At 36.6% G+C, this 19,159-nt stretch overlaps 1 protein-coding gene across 2 annotated transcripts; it reads left to right on the top strand.

The window, feature by feature from the left end:
* The first annotated feature begins 9,631 nt into the window (after positions 1-9,631).
* Positions 9,632-18,616, top strand: LOC114541356. 2 transcript variants are annotated; one of them, XM_028561298.1, is made up of 4 exons: positions 9,633-9,755; positions 11,191-11,258; positions 15,514-15,591; positions 18,112-18,616. In XM_028561298.1, exons 3-4 carry the CDS (start codon positions 15,565-15,567, stop codon positions 18,595-18,597), a joined length of 513 nt encoding a protein of 170 aa, XP_028417099.1. In that variant the 5' UTR covers positions 9,633-9,755; positions 11,191-11,258; positions 15,514-15,564; the 3' UTR covers positions 18,598-18,616. The 2 variants fall into 2 exon arrangements, with proteins under 2 accessions (XP_028417106.1, XP_028417099.1); XM_028561305.1 differs by lacking the exon at positions 11,191-11,258 and having other exon boundaries at positions 9,632-9,755.
* The last annotated feature ends 543 nt before the right edge of the window (positions 18,617-19,159 follow it).

The raw sequence follows: 19,159 nt of genomic DNA, 5'->3' as shown, positions 1-19,159 counted from the left end.
TCAGAAAGCTCGATTTGTACCACGTGATCAGTAAATTGATCATGGAGTTCCATCGAATTTTTTCACATTATGCTATAAAAGTCTGCAGCGGGGTATTCGAGTTTGCGTGTACCACGCGTGGATGCCTCGCACACGACTCGAGGTTGTCAACAATTTCAAAATGGAGGCAAAAGACTAGCCATTTCATCCACACATTGTTTCGATATCATATATAATTTATAGACCTTCTGCTCGGGGAATTCGACGAAATATTACCCCCTCGGGAAGATTAATCCCTCGGGCGAAGCCCTCGGGATATATCTTCCCTTGGGGGTAATATTTCGTCGAATTCCCCTCGCTCCAGGTCTATAAATGACAAATATATTATGAGATATATCCACTGGATATATCGGATATATCCCGCGTCAGATTTCCACAGATATTTTTGGCGTGACAATTCAAACGCTTTCATATTATTATACGATTTTTTGACGGCAGCTACTGCCCAAAGAGAAGGCGTTGTTAAAAGCAGGCTATTCGGCGATTTTTTCTCGCAAAAAGATTTAAATATTATTTAAAACCATTTAGGCACACCTAACTTTTATTTTCGCTATAGTTTGAAAGTTTTATATTTTCAGAAGGTTTGAGACTTTGACTCTGACACTTTGAAAAATCTGACCGATGCATTCGTATCGGATGCACCGGTCTAGATCCGCCCCTAATTATTAAATTATCAAAAGGGGTAATTAAACGGCTACTTGACACGCAAGTCTTGGAAAAACTGAGTAAAAATATTTACTTCTTGTGAACCTGTGAAAGGGCGCAAATATAACTTTTTTCCAGTCTACCCTCGCACCTCAAATCCATTGGGCAAACTGCACTTATTCAAGTTTTCCGAAAATACTTTTTCCTTCACGAACACCTTCTTTTGCTGTATGGGTTTCTGTGCATGCATGACGTGAGAATATGTATAATATGAGTGGATAAGAACTTGTTAACTCTACAGGGTGTCTAAAGAAAACTATTGAAATCACTAATTGTTAAAATTTGAATGCCGTGTTCACGAATTTTAGCCCGTGGGGATTTAATGCAACTTATAAGATGCTAAATGCTTTCTGTTACTAGGGAAAGGGGACATGTCGAAGGTCATGCTGCTTAAGATGCACATTTGAATATTGTTATCATTTTTGGTAAATTGTAAAATTAATAAGTTTAATAAATATCATTTTTGCGTACAAACATATTTTACTGCATCATCCATAAAATTGCTTATGGCACACACTCATCGCGCTGGGATTCGTAAAGGATGTGAGCTAATATTAATGCAAATACAGTTGAAAATAATGTATGGCGCTCGCCGAGCGGTGGTAAATGGTCATTTGAAAGCAAAGTGTTGACAATTACTTAGAATTCGAAATGCAAGTATATATACTTCCGAGGAGATAAGGGCAAAGAAGTGCGTGACATGCATCGAAGAACATTGCTGTGCGTTGAACGAAATAGTGGACATGTTGAAGGACGATATCAATAAATTTGTAAATAAATGTAAATAAAAATGTACTTTAATTTGTTTGGTACACACAATTTTCTTCGCCTACGATCCATCATGTTTACTAACGCTCCCTAACCATTGTGTTTTGCGTACCCTTGTCTTATGTGCTTAATTTTCCAATAAACACGACTTTAGACGGAGGTTGAGTTTGCTCGTATACGTTTAAAACAAGAAATTCTCTTAGTTCTGTTCTTAACTGAGCCATTCGTAATCGAACTCATAAGTTTAATTCACTTTGTGTGCTTGTTTTGATAATCCTGAAGTAATTAGTTGCACAGTCACTGAAATTCTAATGTACAGGGTGTCCAAAAAAAAAGCAACCACTTAAATATGCAGAACATTAATACAGCTCTAAAGCACAATAGATAAGCACCTCTGGGAATTGAAAATTGCTCTTAATCCTTCATTTACAATGCCAAAAGTCATTTTAGCTGAACTATGGTGCAAACCCGAACAATATCAATATTCTTGCATATTTAAGAAAACAAAGGAACAAAATCCTTTGGGAGAACTAAGCACTAGCTATAGTCAAGACATCGAAATTTGATAGATCTGCCAAAGACGTGACAAATAAATTAGACAATTTCGAGCTCGCTGTTGAAATAGACCTCATCAAAGAAAACAACGTTATACCATCGTGGTTCTAGAAGACGCAATTACTGAAAGAAAGGCAGGATTTAGGCATCGATAAATAAACATCTCGAGGATGGGAAATCAAGTTTGTTGATGGCCACAAAACTAATACAAAACGATTACAGGCAATGGGCATTAGTATTGAAGTTGACACCAATACGCAAGAGTTACAATCGGTAACCAAATCATATGGCCCTGAACAAAGTCAACATGTAAGTCGATAAAACAAAATTACAGATCCACGTAAACAGTATACAGCCACCGACGTGCAACTCCACGGCAAACAACTGCAGAAAGGCAACGACACGCAGCGGAAGATGCCAATAAATTCACAAGGTTCTGAACGGAATAATGCATCTAGAAATGAGAGCCTAGTGCGAAGACATGATGACTCTCAGAGAACAAATCAGCCGAAAATACGCTCAAGAGTGACTGTTCTCGGTGACTCAATGATTAAGCATATCAACCCTAGACAGCTCCAGAGCGGGGTAAAACGAAAGATTCTACAATCTTTGGACATTTCCAGGTGCTACAACAGCTGATATGTCTCATTATGCCAGACCAACCTTATTTACTACGCCGGATGAGATAATCCTGCACATTGGCGACAAACTATATGAAAGCTATAATACTCCAGAAGCCGTAGTTGGTGCTGCAGCAGAACTTGGGGAATCCATAACACAACAGAGCAAGGGCACAGAAGTAAAATTTTCAGAATTATTCTCAAGAGTTGATGATGAAAGGCCAACTAGAAAGGTAACTCTCTGCAATAGTCTTCTTGCCAAACTATGCTTAGAACGAAAATGGCAATTTATTAGTAACAAGACGCCTGTTCTGCCGTTAACTCCGGCGCACGCGCCAGTCTTCAATACAAAGCTTCTGAACATAAACAATACAGTAAATAATCTTTTATATGCCTTGCGAATCTAAATGTTGTTCGATCGCAAAATTCAGAAGCACTTAGGTATAGAAGGTACTTCAAAAATGTAAATAAACTGCATGATACGTTCACTTAGTCTTACACTTTGGAATTCGCGCTTACATAGTTATATTATATCTTCAATCCTCTACAAACTGCTACGTGTCAACGCACCCATGCACGACCACTTGTTAAACGGGGGAAATATAGCAGCAATATTATTAAAGTGGGACCAGAATCTACCTGTATTAAATATATACCGACCCCGATTTTAAAAGAACGGTTTATTTGTTCCTCTTGGAAGGATTGCCGTATCATGCGAGCGAAATCAAATCGCGCATCGGAAAATTAGCCAAAGCTGTTCCCCACAAAAAAAACAAAAAAAAACAAAAAAAAAACAAAGGCTATTTTCAACTCAGTCGCTCACGCCAGAGTAATAAAGTTGTAATCCTTCGTATAAAAGAATGTTGAAAGTACAGACTGCCTTCGTTTAAAGATGATGTAAAGTCTGTTCTGCGCATACATTCTGCGCATACATTCTGCGCATACGTTCTGCGCATAACAATGTTTGTTTACGTTAATTACATAACCTTTACATGACGTATGTGTCGTTTTAATTTTCTTATTTTCGTCTCTCTCGACCGGCTGTGATGAATATGCTTATTTTATATTATATTTTAAAGAAAATATTATTATATTTTGAAGAAGATATAAAGCGAAGCTTGTAAATAAACCGTTATTTAAAACTTTATATATTTGTAATTGTAGGACAAGCTAGAAAGTAGCGTCTGTAGCGACGACAAATAGCCTCGCCATGTCGGGTCCTCATTCAACAAATAAATTCTTGAAGCATTCCTTTCAGCTAAATATTGTTTTTTTCTAGCAGCCTTATCTTCGTCACTCGCAATTCGAGCCTCTTCGCCTTGCAACATAAAATAAACTGAATAATTGCGCTCCCGAACTGTCCGTTTGTAATACAACGCACTAATATCGCATATCATTAACATTCCAAAAGTTGCTCCCCCCCTAATGAAATGTGCTGCTGTGCAGAATATATGCGCAGAATGGACTTCACGTCATCTTTAATAATAAATTTTGAAATTTTATTGTTCTGAAGACAAAGCAATCGAGCCCCGATAAAAGTTCATGTAAACCCGGCCACCTCGCAAATCAGTCCGGTAAATTCAAACGGACCAATTGCAATGCAAGAAATGGACTGATTGACTCCCTTAATGTGAAGTCGTTCCTTCAATTTCTGCTATGTCGCCTTTTGACTTGGAGGTCGTTTCGGTTAAATCGCTCTCACTCTGCTGATAGCGTTAAATTATTCCCAGAGAAAAATTGATGAGGGAGAAATTTCTCGTTTATTTCTACATTCAATTGGTTGAGTTGTTTTTACTCCTTCGGTGAAGTTTGTTTTTCTCTATGTGAAGTGAATATTAGGTATTTTAACATTCTGCATGGTAGAGTAAAAACAGCGCCGAAAAATTAACGGCGCTCGTCTCTTGGAGAGACTACCCAAGCTGCGAAAATGCAGAATGATATATCACGCCATGCACCAGCACTATGAAGACAGGAACACCATTATTTTGATGGTGACCAAAACAATGATAGAAAATATATAGTATATTATTTATGTTTCTTTTATTTTAAACGAACCTTTAAAAATACAAACTACGTATTTTGAGGTATACAAGAACATAACTCAACTTAGTCGTGTGTTCAATTGCACGCCATGGTGTGTAAATTGAGCAAACCTTACTAAGCAGATTTTGAATACACACCTTCGTGTGTACGAAAACACACCTTCGCGTGTTAGCGAACACACCAACCTTTTCCACACACCTTTCCTTTTGCGCATTAAGGTGTGTAAAGAAGCACACTTTTTTAGTATAAACACACCTTGGTGAGTTCGACAGCACACCTTAACCCATCCAAGGAACACACCTTAGGTGTGTTAAACAAAACACACTTATTAACTGGATAAACTTAAAGTTGTTAACTAGATATAAACAGTATAATATTTGACAGCCTTTTTTATTGCTAATATCTTCATTGATAATAGTATCAAATGAATGCATTATTATAGAATACTAAATAGTGCCTAATAACATAGCCTAATTTTGTATTTTTAAAGAAAGTATCTTCAATAGCAGCTGATTCCTTTTAATTTCAACAAGAAAAAACAACCATTCTTTGAAATTATGTTCAATGCACAATGCCAATGTAGACTGTGCTCAGACCTTGTAGCTCATTAGGTGGGAAATAAATTCGATGGTTTCAAAGAGAATTAAGACAAAAATATTTATGATTTTGCCATATCAAAATTTCTTCCAACTTTCCAGCTGGTAGATTACCACAATACCATCAAGTAGAAATGCATTCTTTTGACTCCTTCTACTTCAGTATTCCATCTGTCCAATATATAACATTCTAGGTGTTTTATGTACTCTGTTACTGTTCACTGTTTTTATTGTGTAATGTTACCCACAAAATACTGAAGCAGTAATGTACAATTGACAATAGGTTTTTTTAACAATTAATGCTCTCTTTTTGACAGGCTAAACTGTTCTACATGTTCTGATAAAATAATTTTGTTTTTACAGCTATCTCTGCAAAAGCAGCTTAGCCAATTTTTTAGGAATGCTAGAAGAAAAAGTGTACAAAAGAGTGTTTCTTGTGGAAATTCCAATACCAGCCATACTAATTCAGCCAAAAGGTTCAAGTTACTAAACGATGACCCAGATGCTCAGAAGAGGAATCGAAAGCTTTTAAAGTGCAGCAAACCGGGTTTCATATCAAGCGCAACCCACAAAAGCTTTGTGGAAGACACATTTATGGCCCGGCGAGATTTTATTAGAGAAACAGCCCGATCATCTTACGAAGTGTTAGCTATGTTCTCATATCTTGGAAAACAAGAACATGTGAGTGATATTATCGCATGTGACTTTTAATTTTAGAACCAGTTTTTAGAAATAAGGACCTCTAGGAATTAGAAAATTATGTCCAGTTATGATATTCAGTTATTTACCAGTAGTTATATTAGTCACACTCGTATGGTTTTCAGATTTTGACGCTTATATATACAATACTTTTTTGTGTTATCAATATTTTGGCTATTAAACAAATTCCATGCACTTGATACTGATTTGCTTCAACATTTGTTTCCTTCAGATATGACGTGAAGTGCACCGTATTTTTAAAGAGGACGTACTGGTTGGAGCAGTGGAAAGATTGACAGAGGCCTGCAGGTGTTTCATAAGTCGAAAGAGTTTGAAGAACGCACAACTAACTTTAGAGGATGTCTTCGATGCTATCAAGGTGGTTGAGAGCAAGACATCAAAGAAGCGTGTTGCAATTACAAACGTCATTGAATTCAAAGATGTAAGTCACAAAATCTGTTTAAATATTCTTTTTCGTGAAAGTGTGCGTGCGTGCATATATTGCAAGTGAGACACAATGACTGATATACCTCGTCAAGGAGTTTCGCGCATTTTAGCGCTTTACGAGGGTATTCCGAGCGCCACCCGAGCAACCAACGAGTGTGAAATTATTTTTATTTTGATTTAAAATACTATTTACTATCCCAAATATTTGCAACATGCTTTGTCCTTCTTTGCTCTAGTTGAAAATATCGATACGTGCTCAAGAAAAAGCAAGAGTACGTTAAGCGAAGATTTAGTTTTCTGTGTATTCATTTTGTTAGTTTTGGCTTTCAAACTTTTAAATGCCTTAATTTCCCGCGCTTCTAAGGGAAAATTTTCTTGCGTGTGTATGCATAGGTGGCCCAGAAATCTGTTTATGCGCAGTCTTCGACTGCATTGTTCACGCGGGCGGTCAGTTTCTCCTGCCCGTACTAATTATTGTATTATATATTGATATATAATACAGTAATTAGTACAGGCAGGAGAAGCTGACCGCGCGCGTAAACAATGCAGTCGAAGACTGAGTATAAACAGATTTGTGGGCCGCCTATGGTGTATGCAGTTGATAAAAGAAAGTTTCTTGTTAAAAGGCTTTTAAGCGACCACGAGATTGAAGATGACGAGGAAAATAAAGACAGTGAAGATTATGACGATGACGATAATTAGACTTTAAATTTAATCCAATGGCAAAGGTTTACCGAACATTTCTTAAGGAAACCATGGCAAACGAGCAAAAAAATAATAAAGCGTTTAAGGGAAATTATTATTTATTGTTGTAACCAATATCAAAACAAATAAATGTAAAAATCATAAATCCATGTCTGAAATTTTCTTCTTTCCGGTCGCTAGTTCATATGTACATTAATTTTTCATTTTATCAACAAAAATTTCAAGTGGGTATGAAATATCTCATTGAGCAGATGAGCATCTGCTCATGAGCAGTTACGAGCAGGTACTCATCTCCTCATTGCACAAAATTTGTAACCGATATTCCTCTTCATATTCCATGCAAGTACACTTTGAGTAACTCGATAATATGAAAATTGATGTATGGAAATGATTCGTGTATCAATGACATTTTGACATATAATATGAGGACGATAAAATCAAGGTTAACGTATGAACTGAACTGTATCACAAAGCATACATAGAAAACGAATCTTTAAAATGAATATTAGTCTAATGGTAATATTGACATACAAATGTGTAACCCTAGTAAAATAAAATATACTCTTCGCAAATTCTTACTGTGTGATAAATAATATAAACCGGCATTTGTGTAATTTGAGTAAATTGTTGTCAAACAAACATATCCTGCGTATTTACGCTATGATGCGTATTTACGCTTCATTGTTTACCCCATTCCTCGTGCCCGCGCATTATTCTACTCGCGCGTGGAGACTACGCATATCTTTGGGAAAATCCAACAGTTTCCGACGTCCCGCGTGGGATCCACGCGTTGCGTGTTTTCCTCGCTATATGGGGGTGGAGCTACCTACTTAAGATATAGGTTGCATTCCAGTTTAAAGTAGCATGCTTCCTTAACAATGAATTACTGATACATACAGATTTGAAATATCATGCAGATTTGAAATATCCATGCGATCATCATTTTTTTAGCTCTTAGGAAAGTTGCGCACTAGTCAAAGATTGGTCAATTTTTCTAATTTCATGCCTTATTATAATTCGCATAACGTGTGTTTAAAGGCTCTTTCAAAAGTCGAACTTATAGCTACGACAAAAGAAGGATAAGACTCGAATGCAAATAAGATGAGAGATAAGATACGATGAGAAAGAAGAAATGAACTTAAACCAAGAGTTTAGTGTTCAACGGTTGAGACAGCCTATAAATCAGTCCTTCTGACTACATGCGAGGCAGCTCATAGCACCTTTTCGTTAGCGTTCAGTTAGGAAGATACTTTACCGCTTGGTTGGAACAAACAGGAACACGAAATCGCTAATTGATGTAAAAATATTAAATTGACGTAAATTGGGAGGAGCTAAACTGAGATCTCCTAACTTAATTTTTTTGTGACTCCACAGCGCACAGGGAGTAATTTATGAGATATTTGATGCATTACGGTTTCCCGACATGTGTTTTTGTGATAATCAAATATTCGGGTCCTGAATACAATTATATGCGATTGTGGAGAACCAAACAATTTCCTGCTTCCCGAAACTTCGAGTCTGGTCTATAAATTATTCATGGCGATGCTGATACATGATAGCAGCTCTGACATAATACCTTGTCTTTATTAAGTCCTCTTAAGACGAGAGCATTTTTTCTCTCTTGTGTGATATTTTGAACAATTCTGCAGCATCTCCGGGGGTCCATATTTCGGTATCTTACAAAGGTCGATTAATTATACCACGTTCCGGTGTATTCAATCTTACCAAGGTCGAAAAATCATACTATATGTAGTGTATTCCTTCAAACCAAGGTCGAATATACAACATTCTGTTATATTCGACCTTGATTTTATAAACACAATGCTGCCAAGTTGAGACAAACAGCAATACGAATTCGTTGATTTAACAAATTTTACAGCTGACCATAATGGAAGGAGGTAAACAGATGAGATTTAGATTGCATTTCGGTTTAAATATAGTAACTTGACATTTACAAACTAGGCTTCTAGAAACACTGAAATATCACCCAGATTCGAAAGATCCGCAAATGCGATCAAGATTTATTTCATTGCTCACTGACAGTGGGTCGTATATAACATCGCCGATGAGCTACGACATACCAGAAACAAGGTTTAGCACAAATGAGCTGAAACTAAGACATGTCCAAGAAATCATGAACTATTTGGTTCAAGCATGAAAAGTTGGACGTCTGAAACGGACCATTTTTGAAATATCATGCAGATTTGCATGAAATATCCATGCACGCAAGTCATTCGATCATAATTTTTTGGCTGTTAAGAAAGTAGTATAATAAACTAGTCAAGGATTGGCCAATTTTACTATTTTCATGCCTTATTATAATTTTCATAACGTGTGTTTAAAGGCTCTTTCATAAGTCGAACTTATAGATACGACAAAGGAAGGATACGACTCGAATGCAAATAAGATGAGAGATAAGATACGATGACAAAGAAGAAATGAACTTAAACAAAGAGTTTAGTGTACAACGGTTAAGACAGCCTATAAATTGATGTGTTTCTATACAGCCTATAAATTGATGTGTTTATAATGTGTTTCTGTGATTATCAAATATTCGAGTCTCTCAATTAGGCCACAGGTATAGTAATTTGACATTTATACAATTATATGCTATTCTGGAGAACCAAACAATTTTCTGCTTCACGAAACTTTGAGTCAGGCCTGTAAATCATTCATGGCGATGCTGATACACGATGAGCAGCTCATAATACCTTGTCTTAATTAAGTCCTCTTTAAGACGTCCAGTTAGGAACAGCACCGCATCCAGCGGTCTGGGGTAATATTTTGAACAATTCTGCGGCATCTCTGGGGGTCCATATTACGGTATCTTTCAAAAGGTCGAATAATTATATCACATTCGGGTGTATTCATTTAAAAAATCATACTATATCTAGTGTATTCCTTCAAACCAAGGTCGAATATACAACTTGTGTCTTACTGACTGGATGTCAAATTTAATTGAAGAAATCGCTCAAGCATACGACGTTCTATTCCGCTATCGTTATTTATATAACTGGGGCCGGTTGTTCAAAAGCCGGTTAACGCTAACCCAGGGTTAAAAATACCTAACCCAGGGTTAAATTTTAAACCTTGGTTGATTTGCGTTGCTCAAAGCAGCACAAAGCTCGGTTAGCGTTAACCCTGGGTTAAAATTGATAAAAAATTAACCCTGCTAGCTAGATGGGTTAACTTTTTAATCCTGGGTTAACTTCGATTCAAAATGGATGAATAAGGAGCTGAAACATGTAAACACGTATAATTCGTCATGAATTAAACACTTTTGAAAGGTTTTACGAATAATTTCGACAGCAAAGAATTATTTAAGTTTGACTTCGTTCGGTTTCAGCTGATGTATTGATTTATTTATCTTCGCTTCAATGCAATACACGATAAATGAATACAACCGTACAAATTGAAACATCGTAATCGAAATATTTGTTTCGCCGATGCTAAAATTCGATTCTTTTGATTGGCAGCAAGTGGTAAGGCTACGTTTGTTCCTGAATTTTGAATAATCAAACAATGCCTGAAATTTTAAAATAGATTGTTTATAATTTGCTTAATTTTGTTTCACATCGACATTGTTTATCATACAAAATGGCCTTTCATTTCGGTTCTTTCCAAAATTCCATGCACGGAAATTACTGTTCAAAACAACGTTCCTTCGACCCTGCCCTCACGGCATATAATCTTTCGACTGACAATATAATTATCCTCGTCGGGTAAAGTTTTGACGCTCGTTCATTGACCAATCGAAAACGTTCTTATATCCAATTTAGTCCTTAAAATACATTTAATCTTAGGTTAAACATTTTAACTCTCGGTTAACTAACCCTACCGCTAACCCTGCTTTGAACAACACAGTTTTAACCCAGGTTTAGCTAACCTAGAGTTAAGGATTTTAACCCAGGTTTAGCACTAACCCAGGATTAAATTTAATCTGCTTTTGAACAACCGGCCCCTGATTATCATTGATTATCAGTGTTCAATTCATTTCAAATTCAATCTCGAAGCCGCGTGGAGACAAGGCTAATACTGGTGAACCTCAGAATCTACACATTCAACACGAGAAAATTTTCAGGTATGCGTCGATAAATCTTGTAGTACTCCATACTCCCTGCATCAATGCGAATCTTACTGAATTTTTTGAATTGAGATAAAGGTTCCACTATAATGTTTCCCGAAATGTTTTTCTTTCATAACAAAATAATCGAGTAACTCAATCAGACCTACAGCATAAAGGAATTGCTAATATTGCACAATGTAAAACGCCTAAGTATAAATTAATGTATAATTTTCTAATCTATAGTAACTTGGCGTTTATCCCCCTGAATACAATTAGATGCTCTTCAAATTTACTGGAGACCTAAACTATTTTGTGCTTCACGAAAATTCGACACACATGAAAATTCGTCCAAGCATGTGACGTTTAATTCCGCTCTCCTAATAATTATCGCTCTTCCTGTTTACTTTAAGTCTAAAAATTTTCAGAATTCATGCGCTTTACTTCTTCCTCGTGAATTCCATAGTGCGTTATTTCAATAGACGTTTCATGATGTTACAAGTACTGATATTATTTTATACTGATTATATGACAAACTATTCAGGAACTGTATGTGTATCGTCTATTACAGTTAACTGTGTGAAAAAAATCTATCACAAATTGTTAATAAAGACTTTAGAGTTAGACGTCAGAGTTCGACATTCAAGTCAGCTAGGCCTATAAATGGCGATAACATAGCAGCTCATAGCACCTTGTCTTTGAATCCTTTTAACCAGACATTGCATGCTACACGCGTAAAAACGCTCAGGTTGATGCAAGTTGATATAAACAGGATGGAGCAATGTTGTGCTGCCCACATTGTTCAGAGTTGTTATATCAACATTGAACAATATTGTTGAAACTGAATCGGTTGTAACAATATTGCTCAATATTGATAATAACTCGGAACAATGTGGGCAGGACAACATTGCTCCATCCTGTTTATATCAACTTGCATCAACCTGAGCATTTTTACGCGAGTAGAAGGATAAACGTTTAGTTAGGATCAGGGCCGCTGACTGGTGTGATATTTTGAATATTAATATTTTGAATTTTGCAGCACCACTGCATGGGAGGTCCATATTTCGGTATCTTACCAAGGTTGAATATTTATACTATATTCAGGAGAATTTAAGCTTACCAAGGTCAAATAATTAAAGCTATATATTTTCTGGTGCGTAAATTCGGGAATTCGAGCTCACAAAGGTAGAATAATTAATTATACCATATTCAGGTGTATTCGAGCTTACCAAAGTTAAATATTACACATTCTGGTGTATTCAACAATCTTACCAAGATCAATTATTAATTCTACCATATTCTTGTATATTCGAGTGTTGACCTTCACTACTTCTTGTCGTGTTTTACTGAGAGACTAAATGGTCATATTTTTTTGTACTTCGCCGACAATTTCGTATTCAATATTTCGCGTTTGTTCCTTTCTGCTATATTCGACCTTTACTATTTTTTATCGTGTTTTACTGGGTACCTTTCCAGAGACTATAAATATAGTCTTACTTTTTGCCAATACCATACTTTTTTTTCGCCTTTGTGCGGATATTTTGACTGATGCATTTGCGACAATCGCATCAGTCTGGATCCACCCGTGCATACGGGGCCAGTCGTTTCTTTCTCCGTTGAGGTAACAAATTTTACATCTGGAGGTAAGGAGATAAACTGCATTATAAGATATCTCATATAGCAACCTTTTAAGTTTATACTAGCTTGCTATCTTAACAATAAATTATTGATATAATTATACAGATTTGAAATATAATGCAATCAGATTTAAAATATCCATGCGATCCTCGTTTTTTTTGGCTGTTAAGAAAGTAGTATATTACACTAGTCAAGGATTGGTCAATTTTACTATTTTTATGGCTTATAAGTCGAAATTATAGATACAACAAAGGAAGGATACGACTCGAATGCAAATAAGATGAGAGATAAGATACGATGAGAAAGAAGAAATGAACTTAAACCAAGAGTTTAGTGTTCAATGGTTGACACAGCCTATAAATCATTCCTGCTGACTACATGCGAGGCAGCTCATAGCACCTTTTCGTTAGCGTTCAGTTAGGGAGATACTACACCGCTCGGTTGTGATAAACAGGAACACGAACTCGTTAACTGATGTAAAAATATTACATTGACGTAAATTGGGAGGAGCTAAACTGAGATCTCCTGACTGAATTTCTTTGTGACTCCACAGTCCACATGGAATAATTTATAAGATCTATGATGCATTTCGGTTTATCGATTTGTGTTTCTGGGATTATCAAATATTCGGGTCACTCAATAATTAGGCCTATACAGGTATAGTAATTTGACATTTATCCCCCTGAATGCAATTATATATGTTATTCGGGAGAGCCAAACCATCTTCTGCTTCACGCAACTTCGAGTCAGGCCTATAAATCATTCATGGCGATGCTGATACATGATAGCAGCTCATAATACCTTATCTTAATTAAGTCCTCTTTAAGACGTTTCGTTAGAAACAGGACTGCACAGCATTTTTTCTCTCTTTTGTGATATTTTGAGCAATTCTGCAGCTTCTTTGGGGGTCCAAATTTCGGTATCTTACAAAGGGTGATTAATACACCATTCCGGTGTATTCAATCTTACCAAAGGTCGAAAATCATACCATATTCTAGTGTATTCTATCAAACCAAGGTCGAATATACAACATTCTGGTATATTCGACGTTAACTATATTCAACCTTCACTCTATAATATACAATGCTGCCAAGTTAAGACAAACAGCAATACGAATTCGTTGATTTAACAAATTTTTACATCTCACGTTAATGGACGAAGATAAACAGATAAGATTTCGACTGCATTTTGGTTTATATAGTAACTTGACATTTATAAACTAGGCTTCTACAAACACTGAAATATGATGCAGATTTGAAATATCCGCATATGCAATCAAAATTAATTTTTTGCTGTTTGAAAAGTACTATAAGTTCATTAGTCTAGGATTTGTCGACTTTTTCTTTTTATGGGTTACTATAACTCTCATGCTTCATGTGTGTTTAAAGTCCCTTTCATACGTCGAACTTTTAAGGTTCCGGCTCAGTCGAATGGTAATAAGCTTAAACAAAGAGTTTAGTGTTCAACGGTTTAGACAGCCTGTAAATCATTCCTTCTGACTACATGCGTGGCAGCCATAGCACCATTTGTCCATTTCGTTTGCGTTCAGTTAGGAAGATACTATACCACTTGGTTGGAACAAACAGGAACACGAATCCGTTAATTGATGTAAAAATATTACATTGACGTAAACTGGGAGGAGCTAAACTGAGATCTCCTGCCTGAATTTCTTTGTGACTCCACAGCCCACAGGGAATAATTTATAAGATATATGATGTATTTCGCGGTTTCCCGTTATGTGTTTCTGTGATTATCAAATATTCGAGTCCTGAATACAAATATACGCTGTTGTGGAGAACTAAAAAATCTTCTGCCTCTCGAAACTTCGTGTCAGGACTATAAATCATTCATAGCGATGCTGCATGGCTCTGCAAATTTTTGAACGAATTACGTATTCAAGCATTTGCAAATGCATTGTTTACGATGTATGGAGATCAGTTCATATTAAGGCGCTGTTACAATAATTATCACTTTTCCCCTTGCAAATTGCAATGCAATTGTAATTTTGAGGATGTCAATTAGTAAAGAGTGATCGAAATGTCAAGAAAACGTCAGCGGAGCGTAATAAAATGTTGTATTCGCCAACACTACATCTCTCAAGAGTAGAATTGCATTGCAAGTTGCAAGGAAAATTGCATCGTTCAACACAGCAAAGCGGGACGAGTTGCTATTGCTAGCTACGCCACTGTCTACACGTTGAAATATCTGCGAACAAACAGAACTGGTAATGTAAATATCGTAAATTTCTCTCGGATCCACCTTTAATTTGTCAAATGATTAGCATCAAATACACAGTTCGTTAAGAAATAAGCATAAATAAATACCGACCGGTGGTAGTGCGTGCTAGCAACTTTACAAAATGTGAAAATGACGGTTGGTACTTGCGAGTTCCGGTGGCAACTTGCTCGGTGGCATGCAAAATCGTGGTTAGTTTAAATGTTTGACTTTGAAACCACGACATCATTTTGATCAGACTGTTGCAGAAATTTGCTAATTGAAAGCGTAAGTCACGCAGCGTTTTCTTCGCCTATCGTCTTTATTTTTTATCTTTTCTGCACACTTTTCATGCGAGAATATCTTCAAATACTCTTAGTTTGCTCTCTCTAACTAATTGTTGTTTTATCTTTAATTTCAGGTCCAAAATTCTGGCAGAAATTTATCCGGCCAAGTTTTTCAATTTATCCAAATGCCTCTAGGCAAGCCGTTGAAGGAGGTCAGAAAGTCTACCATTAAAGGACTGTTGTTGTTCTTGTTTAGTTGTTTCTTTGTTTGTTTTTTTGTTTGTTTGTTTTCAAAGCTTTCCCACGCCACCAAGAACACCATGTAGCACATTTAAGGTTGTCTTAAGATTTGAAATATCGTAGTCAACAGAACAGCGGTTTAACCATAGGCAGCCCAGACTTTGACTTGCGCGTGTGATACTCGCGCGCGTGTCGCGCTTACGTTGTTTACTTCGTCTATATACTAGAGATACATGCATGCAGCAACCCCTCGCCATTTCAAACGAAGCAAAATATTTCCTGAGCTAGCCAGACCTAACCTTCAATATTATGAAATGTCCTAAATGTAAAGCCGATAGCTGATGTTTCAAATATTTAGGAAAAAAACACAGTCGTAAAGGTGAAGTGAAATCACCCGTTTTCCTGCTGCTTTCCGTTGAATTAAGTTATAGACTTTCACAGTTTAAGTGAGAGTTAATACTTCATTATAGCTAAAGCTTCAAAACATCAAAACAGCCCAAATAATATAAATAACCAAGCAGTGAACGTCGAATGTTGTTTTTCGATAATTAAACTCATGCAGTGATTGCAGTCGACTGTATATAAACCTTTAAAGTGATATTTGTTATATTAAAACTCCGAATTACACTTTTAAGGACTCTTTTGGAAGTTAAAACGATGATGTAAAGTCTTAAATAGTCGGTCACGTCTTCGCAAAACTGAGCAAAACGACATACTGTACCAAGGTCATAAAATGTATTCGTACAGCAAACACGAAATAAACCTCGAAATAAACAAAATAGACTCCTACCATTTCAAGGATTATAATCGAGTTGTCCCTTTTCACCGCTAATTCCTCCAGTTCTGATAATATAACTCTTCGCAGTGTTTTATCTGTTATTTGATTCCACATTTCATATTTTGTTTTCGAAATATTTTTTTAAAAAATAGTTTGCAAAATGACAATTAAATTGCTGACGTTTTTCACTGAAACACATTCGTCTTAGCCAATCAGGAAGTTGCTGATTACCAGTCTACACTCGTTCGCATTTCGCGCATGCGCACAAGTACCATGACCATTGAACGTCCATGACATTTGGGCAACTTTGGATTCCGCTATGTTCTCCCGGGTGCCGGGTGTAATTCCTAATCTCCGGGCGGAATTAGTACCCTCGCACGGTGCTCCGCACCGGCTCGGGGATTATGACAAGGTAGGAAAGAGTTTATCAAAATATGGCAGATATACCTTCGTAAATGTATAATTATCTAAAAAATTACTTGAAGAAACGCCACAATAACTACAACTTAATAATTACCGATGATTAAACCACATTATTCTGCAGTTTCCATGTTTTTAAACAACATCTATAAAGCCTTCAAATTAGCGAAATAAAACAGGAATTCATACGGAATTTTGAGAAAACTATCCGAGGGTCACTCCGCCTAAGGAAACGTCATATTTTTTGAGATATTAACTAAACGCTCATTGGCTTACCTGCAGGACCACCTATGACCACCTATCCCTTTACGGAGTGACCCTGGGGATAGTTCTCTAAAATTCCGTATGAATTCCTGTTTTATTTTGCTAATTTGAAGGCTTTAGATGTTGTTAAAAAACATGAAAACTTTAGGATAATGTAGTTTAATCATCGGTGATTATTAGGTTGTAGTTTTTGTGGCGTTTCTTCAAGTAATTTTTTAGATAATTATACATTTACGAAGGTATATCTGTCATATTTTGATAAACTCTTTCCTACCTTGTCATAATATATAGACGAAGTAAACAACGTAAGCGCGACACGCTCGCGAGTATCACACGCGCAAGTCAAAGTCTGGGCTGCCTATGGTTTAACAGTAAATAAAAATCGGTCTTAAACTTGTTTAAAATGTTAATCCGTGTCGTGTCAATTTATGCATGGAGTCAACCACGAGTCAACCAATGCCAAACCCGGCAACGCGATATTCGCTTTAAAAATCAGAACGTTTTCGCACTCGCCTAACCCCATTTACCTCCCTTTTGCGGCAAATTTCGTGATTTTGCACAGCAAAAAAAAATTTAGGGCAAAGTGCTAAACTTAAATAAAGTTTTTTTGGAACTATGTACTTAAAAATATCAAGACCAAAGACTTGAAGCATACAACCGGCTCATGCATGTAAATCCAGTTTTGTTTAACTGAAGTGGGGTAAAGTTGACCGTAAAAAAGAGCAAAATATGTATATTATTTTGTAGAAAAGAACAGTGAAGGAATGTCAGTATGGGGAACTAAGTCTGAAAAAGCTTGCATAATACATTCAAAATAATGCGCATTCATGCATGATATTTACGGTGCCGGCGATTGCTCCAATAATAGCTACAATTTGTCGTCCTTTAATTAACTGACTATCTAGCTATAGGCGAAGTATAAACTACAGTGTCGGAGGAATAGATCTCAAACACATACACCTAAAGGGTTGTTTTTAAGAACGCAATGCATTGCTAGGATTCATTGAAATTTGATTTTTTTCCTTAACAGTTTTTTAAACCAGTTGATGAAGGGTCTGTCAAACATGTCCCATGTTCAACAGGGGAATCACTGCCAGAAAATGCTGTTGAAGGTGGATATGATAACGGACCATCTTACCACGGGAGAGGAATTGTTTCGGAGAAAACAATTCCAGGCAAGGTCGGAGTAGATTCGCCTAGAAATGGCCGTTTGAAAGGGGCGTGCATTCCTTACGGATCTAAAGAGCACCGCGTCCACACATTCGAGGTGCTCACATCAACATCGAAAACATCCTATGTGAGATGCAAAACTGGTGACAAGCCACCAAAAAATGCTATTGAAGGAGGCTACGATGGAGGTCCTTCATACCATGCAAGGGGCGTAGTTGCAGGAAAGATGATTCCTGGAAAAGTTGGAGTGGATAAGGAATACGATGGGAATCTTAAGGGAGCATGCATCGCCTACGGTGGCAAGGAGCACCGCATTCACGATTATGAAGTTCTTGTTTTAGAATGATGATACGACAATTTTAATTTAATTTTTTTTTTTTTATTTTATAAGCTTTGTCACAATATAGATTTACAAGTAAAACACCATTATAATTTATAACATTATTAGAGCTATCCTTGCAAACTTCAATTTTACAGTCAAAAAACTATTTAACATATTAGAATAGACATGGATCTGTGAAAGTCCTCACTGCAAGATAGGAATAATCCGTGTCGAATAAAAAGTTGACGAAGCAAAAATGCTTTCTACGACTCTTAGGGTAATCGCAAAACAGTCTAGACAAATCATAACGCCATTTCTATCAACCAGGGTATGGAGTTCTCGTTTAATGAGAAAATTACCAATAGTTTTTCAGATTAGGAATTACACCCGGAACCCGGTAGAACATAGGCGAATCCAAAGTTGTCCAAATTCTTTGTCATGGACGGTCGACGTTGGGTGGTTTTGTAAGTTATGCGCATGCGCGAGTAACGTCTGTGCTTTAAGAATTAACTAATTCTGATTCTGAATTTCAAGTGGTTATCAGCACTTCAACAGCGCTTAACACTAATTTAGTATACTACCTGTT

This window comes from Dendronephthya gigantea, unplaced genomic scaffold (assembly GCF_004324835.1).
Source record: "Dendronephthya gigantea isolate DGI-Jeju-01 unplaced genomic scaffold, DenGig_1.0 000003F, whole genome shotgun sequence".
NCBI lineage: Eukaryota > Metazoa > Cnidaria > Anthozoa > Malacalcyonacea > Nephtheidae > Dendronephthya > Dendronephthya gigantea.
This window is presented reverse-complemented; position numbering and strand designations above follow the sequence as displayed.